Raw genomic sequence first — 10,164 nt, forward strand, 5'->3', positions numbered from 1 at the left:
AGAAACAGGCCAGCAGGCTGCAGGTCCAGCAGGCAGCAGGTCCAACGGACAGCAGGTCCAACGGATAGCAGGTCTAACAGACAGCAGGTCTAACGGACAGCAGGTCTAACGGACAGCAGGTCCAGCAGGCAGCAGGTCTAACAGACAGCAGGTCTAACGGACAGCAGGTCTAACAGACAGCAGGTCTAATGGACAGCAGGTCTAACGGACAGCAGGTCCAGCAGGCAGCAGGTCTAATGGACAGCAGGTCTAACAGACAGCAGGTCTAACAGACAGCAGGTCTAATGGACAGCAAGTCTAACAGACAGCAGGTCCAGCAGGCAGCAGGTCTAATGGACAGCAGGTCTAATGGACAGCAGGTCCAACGGACAGCAGGTCCAACAGACAGCAGGTCTAACAGACAGCAGGTCCAGCAGGCAGCAGGTCTAACGGACAGCAGGTCCAGCAGGCAGCAGGTCTAATGGACAGCAGGTCTAACGGACAGCAGGTCTAATGGACAGCAGGTCTAACGGACAGCAGGTCCAGCAGGCAGCAGGTCTAATGGACAGCAGGTCTAACAGACAGCAAGTCCAGCAGGCAGCAGGTCTAATGGACAGTCTGCTGCTCGAGGAAAAAGGGCCTGTCTGTGTGGAGTTTGCATGTTCTCCCTGTGTTCACCTGGGGTATCCTCCATAAAATACCCCCACTAAAAACATGCTTACCACCTAATGGTGATGAAAGAAAACTGGGTCCCTGGGTGCCGGTCGGATGGCAGCCCACTGCTCCTGGTCTGCCACAGAGGAAGGACGACCAGGATTGGTTAAAGGCGAAAGAAAAATTTCACCAGTGCATGGCGTGTGTGTGCATGTGGATGTGTTGTGTGACCAATAAAGGGGATTGTTCCTCCGATTCTTCTTCTTCAGGTCTAACGGACAGCAGGTCCAGCAGGCAGCAGGTCCAGCAGGCAGCAGGTCTAACGGACAGCAGGTCCAGCAGGCAGCAGGTCTAACGGACAGCAGGTCCAGCGGGCAGCAGGCTGTGTGATCCAGCAGATGAAGGCCAATTTGCTGCAGCAGCAGGAACTCGGTGTCGTCAGCACAGTTGGATGGTCACAGTAATCAGGATTAATGTCCTGATGGTGTCTCAGTGCTGCAGCGAGTCTCCACCTGAACGAGGGAACCTCTGAACAGCAGCCTGAAACCTGAAACCATCTACTGTCACCTTCTCTGTATGCTTACATCTGAACTCATCTGTATTTTTTATATCACCACTGAATCAGAATAGATGGTTTTGGTTTGGCAGCACTTGGTTGAGCCTCAGCTCTGGAACCGGCTGTCCTGTACACGAGCTGCTCAGCACAACAACGCCATCTTTGTCCTAAAGTCCGAAAGCAGACCGACAGTAGCACTATTACACAACTCACTTTGCCTGCAGAGCATCGTGGGTGAAGAGAACGAGGAGTGTTTTCATGATGTGGAGTTTATGAAGTGGTTTGGGGCCTTTAGTGATACTGTAGTTTATGTCTGCAGGTAATTTAAAGAAAACATGACGCTTATTTTGGAGTTTTCATGAATTCAGAAAAGCGCCGTGTTGTTTCCATGCAGACTCTTTCGGAGGTGAGATGAACTCGTCTTTTGGATCTGATGGTTTTCAGCTGCAGACTGAGGAGCACTGTGACTCTCAGCACAGGACTGTGACGGTACGGGACAGATCGTAAGACCTGAACCTGAGTCAGGTCTCTTTGATAAGAAGCTTCGTGAAGCATCAAGCAACAGAAAATCTTTTATTCGATTTTAGCCACATAGCCTTTTTTTCTTGACTTAGTGAAAGCTGTACCATCAGGTTTGTTGGCGGCAGGAAAAGTTTTATCAAAGCCAGAGTTTACAGGTGAGATGACAGAGAGCCCTTCCATCAACTGAACTACAGTTTACTATGATTGTCATTATGCACCAGAAGGTTTCGCAACACCAGATGTACAAATGAACCACAGCTAGAAGCAATTTACAACATGCACTTCATGAAGAAAGATTGCATAGCTCTTCACTGTTTTGCCCTTTAAAACTGTGCTTTCTCAAAAGAACCCGGTCACTGGATCTGGCCTTTCTGCAAAGCACTGAAGTCAGAAAAGCCCTGTTCTGTCTCCTCCAGTGTCTCCAAATGTGTCTCAGAAGAGCAAAAGTCCAGAGGAGACATCCAAGCTGCTGCAGAGAGGCTCTCTTGGTATAAAAATAGCCCCATCTTGGATTATGACTCCTCATCTGCCTCCAAAGGGTTTAGAAGTAATTAAAGAGAAACATTGCATGCAGTAACAACTTGTCTCTGAAATGTCCCCGCTGTCTCTAAGATGCTAAATTGGCAAGAAAATGCCTGTGCTTCTGTGAGTCCAGACCAGAGTCCGTGTCAGGTCTCGGGATCTGCCGGGGAGGAAGGCTCTCCGCCGGCGATAGAAAGGACAGGCACTGAGTCGAGGTGGGTCTGAGGTTCAGGTGGAGGTGGAGTCTGAAGGTGAAGACCAGGTGGACTGGGAACAGGATCAAAGCGAGACGTCTGTCCTCTGCAGGAACTCGGCAGACCTCATATTCGTATGTGGAAGTTACTGCAGACGAGAACAAAAAAACATGGTGAGTTCAACACTGTCTCAGACAGGAGAGAGAATCCGCTGTAACTCCATGAAATCAACTGACTGCTGTGATGGGAAATGTATGCAGCGTTTGAATGGAGGAATAAACAGGATGGAGGTGTTGGTTCAGCCAATCAAACAGATTTACAGGTCAACACCACCTCAGAGTGTACTGAGGTGTGTGTCGTGTGATTCTAGCTGCAACCACATCATCAGTGGAGGGACTGAAACTCTACACCAGAGAAACATTTATTTACTTTGGAGCTTGAACACTTTATTTCTGCTGTCAGTAGAAGTAACTTGATTGTAGAGCTCTGCGTCTGACAAACCTCCACCTCTGTCACTCAAACTGGACTCCTGCTACCTGAAGCAACAAGGCTGTTGATGGTCTGAATGAAGCGACGTTCATTCAAACATTCCCACACTCGGCTAACTTGTTCCCAGTTCGTCTTTAACTCTGCAGGCCCTCCTCCATCCTAACCACTCATCAGCTGTCTGTCGAGCTCCCCGGTCATCCGGGTCCTGGTTATTCAGGAGGGTTGAATCGAGGGAAACTGGGTTCAACTTGAAAAAGTTTCTCCTCTCATGCAGGAGACTGGTGGAGAATCCAAAGCATTCAGCTTCTGTGGAATCATGGGTTCGTTATCCTTGGTGCCACTTGGCCCATTAGTGCTCCTGGCTGGCTCCTGGAGTCACCTGGGCCAGGTGTAAACATCAGTCGTTATGGTTATCTCTTGTGAAGTGTGAACAGTGGTTAAGGGGACGAAAGGACGGCATTGTAGGTGGGGGATAAGTGGTGTCATAGACCTCCTCCTCTACTGAGGGATGGTTTCTCTTTATCGTCATCTCTATCTTTGCATAAAGACATCTGTCAAACATCTGTTCTCCTGAGTGCCCCTTACCTTTCAGGTGGAGGTGAGCTGAGGAGTCGGAATACCTGTGTTGAGCCACATGTTTGTTTAATGGTGGTGTAGTTTCCTGATGTACAAGTCAGAGCATTCATCACTTATCCTCCACCTGCAATGGCGTCCTTTATCCCCTCCCAGCTTTAACAAAGATTCTCAGTTGGCGTCATGTGACAAGTCCAACACCTGTTGTTCATACCTGGCCTCAGGTGATTCCAACCACTCTAAAGACCGCTGTTACACAGCCAGGACCTGCATTGATCCAAGTGGTATCAATGACCTCGATAAGACGTCAAATACCAGGGAAACCCCATCAGTCAGTTAGAAGTGAAGAAGCCCCTTGGATGAGAACACGTTTTCGAGTCCCGCTACCCTCGAAAACATCACTGGGTCAAGGAAAGATGCAGGATATAAACAACGGGCAAGAAAACCATCAGTTTCTCTAGTCCTGCAGCGAGGATCAGATGTGACTCTGGTATTTTTGTCAAAGTTCATAGAAGCGCTGAGCGTCAGAGATGATCATACCTCAGGAAGTCAGGAGCTTTTGAGATCATGTTCTCGAAGTCGGCGAAGGAGAGCTTGTTGTCTCCGTCGAGGTCGGCCTCCTCGATGGCTTTGTCACATACCAGAGTGACCTCTTCTGGTGTCAGCTCTCCTTTGGTCAGTTTGTTCAGAGTCTTCTCCAGGTCCTCTTTACAGATGAAGTTGTCCCTGTTATAGTCTGGACCACAAGCAGCAGATTGCACTCAGAAAAAAACATCTGCTGATCAACATTTCATCACCGTCACATTACCTGTTTTCACATATGACAAGAAGAAAAGCTGAACCTGTGGACACAGTTTAAATCCTCAACTGTATTTAAAATTCTAGTGAAAATCCCAAAATTTGAACAAATGTCTTCACACTAGAGCTGTTATCTTAACGCTGAGATAAGATAATGTGTCACTCAGTGTTTGCTGGGTCTCAGGGTGAAGACCTCGGTCTGGACCAGCTCTGTATGGAAAGTGTCCTGAGACCACCTCTGTTGTGATTTGATGCTCTGCAAATAAAACTGAATTGAATTGAACATTTTTTTGAGGTTTCACATTAATATAATTCCATGGCCACTTTATTAGGTACGCCTAAATATAACCCAGTACTTTCTAATTAAATAAAGAAGTTGTTGTTGGCACTGTCAGAGGTATTAATGAAACTGACTGCATTACTTGGGGGGGGGGGGGGCAACATTAGCAACACATCTTACCGTATATCTTGAAGGCGTATATGGTCTTGAGCTCTCTGGGTGAGGTTTCACAGAGAGCAGAAAACATGTCCACGAAGTCATTGAAGCTGAGGTTCCCCTGTCCGTCCTCCGAGAACGTCTCCACGATTCTGTCTCTGAACGGGTTCTCCTGTCAGGACACGAACACACAGAACAACGCTTACGACGACATGCTAACAGTCGTCCACAGCCGGCCGGAGCTGCTCTCTGTCGTCTCTGTACGGGACCTTTTACTGAAGCCTCGTTCAACATCAGACTCAGACTCGGACTTCAGCAACGCTCAGCTCATTCTGCCGGCCTGTTTGCTTCACTCCATGAATGTTTTTGTACGAGCCAACATTAAATCACATCTCCCTGCGTCGTCATGGTGATACACGATGAGTGCTGATAGGTCTGCCTCAGGCTCAGCTGTAAATCGTCCCTCTCGGTCTGGACATCATGATGTTAATTATCGTCTGGAGGTCGGTGCTGGAGGTCACAGCTCCACACTGAGGTGGCTGGGACCTGATGGAGCAGCGGTAACACATCCTGCTTCATCATTGGCTGAAGAAGATCCAGACGTCCAGATGAAACAACAGTGCAACGAGCAGAAACATCCGTAACGATGTGGTTCACACGTTCGTGAACTCGAGTCCTCTGATGTTTCATCCAGCACGACCAGAGAGACAAGTCTTCTGTCTCTGAGCTCATAACGACACGGTTGGAGGTTCAAACCCCATGTCCGTCTCTCTGAGTGGAGTCTGTACGTTCTCCTTGTTCCTACACAGGAAGATACTTCTGCCAGATTCTCCAAGAACTGCTTCTGTGCTGGACATGTCAAAGGTAGAGGACAGATTTCTCCACGTCACGTTTTATTAAACATGTTGTACATGAGTGTGGAATTACCTTAAACATGTCGGCTTTCTCCGGCCAGCAGGGGGCGATGCCACCAAGAAGTCCAGCTGCATGGACACTCATGAGAAAACGATCCTATCCTGTTTCTTGATTTATGAGCTTAGTAAACAGTTTCTAACAAGTTTCTGGTCTGAATCCCGCATCCTCTCAAGTGCAGCATGATGCTCATTTAGTAAATTTTGGCCACATTTAATGTAAAATAGACCATAAAGCAGGTTATGCTTTAGGCCGTGGATGCCTCGCGCGTGTCCTCCGGTCCTCAATCAGATCCAATCAGGATAGAGACGTAGAAGTGTGTAACCATGGCAGCTCCACCTTCTTCTTCAAGTATGGTCACTTCTGGCACCAACAACCAAGATGGCATTGACCACAAACTCCAAACTGTAGTCCACAAGCCAGTAGGTGACGTATGGTGGCACCATCCACTATTAATCATAGCGAGTCTGGTTTTTAACTTCTAGCAAATGTTGTTAATGAGCTGTCGCTGAGTAGCTAATTAGCTAGCCTGCTAGCTTTTCCTTCTAAATGTTTGTTTGGTGACTCATTCAACAAGCTGATGTGCAGAACAAGACGTGATCACGTTCGTAAGAATTAGCACGATGCTAATGTGAGCCGTGTTTCAGAGTCTGTGCTACTTTGCAGCTGGCTGCTGATTGGTTCATTGTGATCGTCTGCTCTGCCTATGATTCGGCCTTACATTACTGAACGTCTTCATCCCTGTGGACAGACAGCTGACAGTATAATGTCCGTTTATAACAAAACATAGAATCTAAATGTCTCCCGTCAGGACACGAACAACACGTTCACCAAGTATCAGCTGTACCTTCAGTTCAGGCATGGTGACGATGAGGGTCAGAGGAACCTTGATGTCGGGGCTGTTGGTGTAGTCCAGCGGCACTAAATGTGGAGCCAGCTCGCGGTATCGGCCGTGTAACCTGCATCACAGCACAGGACAGGAGACACAACATTACAGCTGCAGCGTCATCATGGAGGTCTCAGTCTGTCCAGCACTGCGCTCGAGCTGAACCCGATGACTGAGATGAAATGTGGTTCAGACTTTCACGTTCCCTCAGGATGAGCTGGAATAACGGCAGCCATCCTCTGACTGTTCATCTAGCGCCATCGTCAGGTCAACGCTTGAAAGGTCAACTCTGTCTGTGTTCTGTCCACTCAGCCGTTAGCAAACAGCAGTGATGTCGTTCAGAGCGTTGACACAGGAAGTCCAACGATCACTGAAGACATCACAGTTCATCCAGAGGGAACACGAACGTCTGAACAAGAGTCCATCACACTCATTGAACAGCTGCTCAGAGGCTTCACTGACTGACACTGAGACTGACAGAGGGACAGGCTGAGACAGACAGGCTGAGAGACAGACAGAGAGACAGACAGACTGACAGATAGACAGGCTGAGAGACAGAGGGACAGGCTGAGAGACAGACTGACAGAGGGACAGGCTGAAAGACAGAGAGACAGGCTGAGAGACAGACTGACAGAGAGACAGACAGACAGAGGGACAGGCTGAGAGACAGACTGACAGAGAGACAGACAGACAGAGGGACAGGCTGAGAGACAGACTGACAGAGAGACAGACTGACAGAGAGACAGACAGACAGAGGGACAGACTGACAGAGAGACAGACAGACAGACAGACAGACAGACAGACAGACAGACAGACAGACAGACAGACAGAGGGACAGGCTGAGAGACAGACAGACAGAGGGACAGGCTGAGAGAGAGACAGACTGACAGAGAGAGGGACAGGCTGAGAGACAGACTGACAGAGAGACAGACAGACAGACAGAAGGACAGGCTGAGAGACAGACTGACAGAGAGACAGACAGACAGACAGACAGACAGACAGACAGACAGACAGACAGAGGGACAGGCTGAGAGACAGACTGACAGAGAGACAGACAGAGGGACAGGCTGAGAGAGAGACTGACAGACAGACAGACAGACAGACAGACAGACAGACAGACAGACAGACAGACAGACAGACAGACAGAGGGACAGGCTGAGAGACAGACAGACAGACAGACAGACAGACAGACAGACAGACAGACAGAGGGACAGGCTGAGAGACAGACTGACAGAGAGACAGACAGACAGAGGGACAGGCTGAGAGACAGACTGACAGAGAGAGGGACAGGCTGAGAGACAGACAGACAGACAGACAGACAGACAGACAGACAGACAGAGGGACAGGCTGAGAGACAGACTGACAGAGAGACAGACAGAGGGACAGGCTGAGAGACAGACTGACAGAGAGAGGGACAGGCTGAGAGACAGACAGAGGGACAGGCTGAGAGACAGACTGACAGAGAGACAGACAGAGGGACAGGCTGAGAGACAGACAGACAGACAGACAGACAGACAGACAGACAGACAGACAGACAGACAGAGGGACAGGCTCAGAGACAGACTGACAGAGAGACAGACAGACAGAGGGACAGGCTGAGAGACAGACTGACAGAGGGACAGGCTGAGAGACAGACTGACAGAGAGACAGACAGACAGAGGGACAGGCTGAGAGACAGACTGACAGAGAGACAGACAGACAGAGGGACAGGCTGAGAGACAGACAGACAGACAGACAGACAGACAGACAGACAGACAGAGGGACAGGCTGAGAGACAGACTGACAGACAGACAGACAGACAGACAGAGGGACAGGCTGAGAGACAGACTGACAGAGAGACAGACAGAGGGACAGACAGACAGACAGACAGACTGACAGAGAGACAGACAGACAGGCTGAGAGACAGAGGGACAGGCTGAGAGAGAGACAGACAGAGAGACAGACAGACAGAGGGACAGGCTGAGAGACAGACTGACAGAGAGACAGACAGACAGGCTGAGAGACAGAGGGACAGACTGAGAGAGAGACAGACAGGCTGAGAGACAGACAGACTGACAGAGAGACAGACAGGCGGAGAGACAGGCTGAGACAGACTGAGAGACAGACAGACAGACAGGCTGAGAGACAGACTGACAGGCTGAGACAGACAGACAGACAGACAGACAGACAGACAGACAGACAGACAGACAGGCTGACAGACAGACAGACAGACAGACAGACAGACAGACAGACAAGCTGAGAGACAGACAGACAAACAGAGACAGACATGTCCTCCTTGGACAGTCCTGGTTTGTGGTTCAGTGTTTTGGCTAAGGACACTCTGTCCACCAGCCAACCTTGAACCTCCCCCCAGCTTTAAAGTCCAACATGTTGACAGCGAGGGGACTCTGTGGACATCACAGCGTCCACACGTGCAGCAAACATCAACCATCTACCTGCAGACATCAGGACGAAGCCGTTCAAAGACATGAACTCACCGCAGGACTTCTTTCCTGGTGAAGAAGGTGCAGTCCTGCAAGCAGACAGACAGTGAGAGTGAGACGGACAGAGTGAGAGTGAGACACAGGGCTGCTGGTCCTCAGGGAGGATCTGCTTTCACAGCATCGCTCAGCCGGACAGCAGCAGCAGCAGCATCACATGCAGCAGGATGCAGAGGAGGCTGGAGCTCAGCCAATCAGCAGCAGGAGACACATCCTGCCCGTGCCCTCCTTCTGTTGTCTCCTCTGCCGAGCTGCAGACTAACGCCTGAATTAAGCCGATGGATCTCCAGAGGACATCCATCTTCATCATGCCTGAGAAAAACTGATCTCTGCTCTAGTGAACGTCATTTATTGGCGGGATAAATCCGCGCCCGCGCGCTCTAAAGGCCGCACACGGTGCAGTTCGTCACCTGATACGCCTCCAGCTGCTCATCGGTGAAGGTTGTCTGCTTGTTGCCCATCCTGCTCTGCTGATTCTCCCATCACAGAGCTGCATCACACTGCGAGTCACCGCTGATCTGAGATCTGCTCACATCCGTTCAGGACGACATGTTCCAACATCCACACTCCCGATCCGGGTTTTATCCCGGTCTGTCCTGGTCGCAGAGCTCTCAGCTGCCGTTTCAGCGCAGAGGAAGAGGTGATTTTTACGCCTCGGCGGCGCGGAGAGGAGGCGGCGCGGGGAGCAGCGTGCTGCCTTCAGGTGCTGTTCGTACAGCTCGCTTTCAGAAGAGGTCGAACGGTCAAATGTCCAGATTGGACATGATTATATCAGAGTGTGTGCGTCCATCTGTGTTCAAACACACATAAATGAATAAGACGTCATGAAAAATCAAATAATTAGACTTCAATATTTCACAATTCAAGCTAATTCAAATAATTCATCAAAGTACCTTTTCTCATTTTAAACTGAGACTTCTGTTTTATAATCTTACTTTTCAGGAAGTCAATAAGCCCCACCCTTCATATTTTAACCAATCATGAAGATGTGAGGGATCTCTGTCGGCTGTCAATCATTTAGATCTGAGGTTAAAAACGCTTTGGATCTGTTTTTCTGTCGGGGTGTTCACGTCACTGAAGATTATGATTTGTATGACAGCTCCTGAAGGCAGCACGGAGTGTGACGACGCTGCACAGCGCTTGCGCACACAATATGTGCGGTG

The 10,164-nt window shown here is 49.5% G+C and overlaps 2 protein-coding genes across 2 annotated transcripts in view; one reads left to right on the forward strand and one right to left on the reverse strand.

Annotated features, from left to right (window-relative positions):
• hsd11b2 (hydroxysteroid (11-beta) dehydrogenase 2) overlaps positions 1–10,164 on the forward strand; it is a 51,102-nt gene that overhangs the window by 36,046 nt on the left and 4,892 nt on the right. The gene's annotated exons all lie outside the window — the stretch shown is intronic.
• On the reverse strand, positions 1,743–9,709 carry LOC139331372 (calcium and integrin-binding family member 2-like). Its single transcript, XM_070962820.1, has 6 exons — positions 9,412–9,709; positions 8,999–9,033; positions 6,483–6,594; positions 4,748–4,895; positions 4,030–4,225; positions 1,743–2,575 (listed from the first exon to the last, which is right to left on the reverse strand). The coding sequence occupies exons 1-6, from the start codon at positions 9,460–9,462 to the stop codon at positions 2,554–2,556; spliced, it is 564 nt and encodes a 187-aa protein (XP_070818921.1). The 5' UTR covers positions 9,463–9,709; the 3' UTR covers positions 1,743–2,553.

The sequence above is a fragment of the Chaetodon trifascialis genome, chromosome 1 (genome assembly GCF_039877785.1).
Source record: "Chaetodon trifascialis isolate fChaTrf1 chromosome 1, fChaTrf1.hap1, whole genome shotgun sequence".
Classification (NCBI taxonomy): Eukaryota; Metazoa; Chordata; class Actinopteri; order Chaetodontiformes; family Chaetodontidae; genus Chaetodon; species Chaetodon trifascialis.

Coding starts and splice junctions, on each gene's coding strand:
- LOC139331372 (XM_070962820.1), bottom strand. CDS start 9,462: ATGGGCAACAAGCAGACAACCTTCACCGATGAGCAGCTGGAGGCGTAT. Junction 4,896..6,482: donor TCACCATGCCTGAACTGAAG/GTACAGCTGATA, acceptor GTGTCCTGACAG/GAGAACCCGTTCAGAGACAG. Junction 4,226..4,747: donor ATACGCCTTCAAGATATACG/GTAAGATGTGTT, acceptor CTTGTGGTCCAG/ACTATAACAGGGACAACTTC.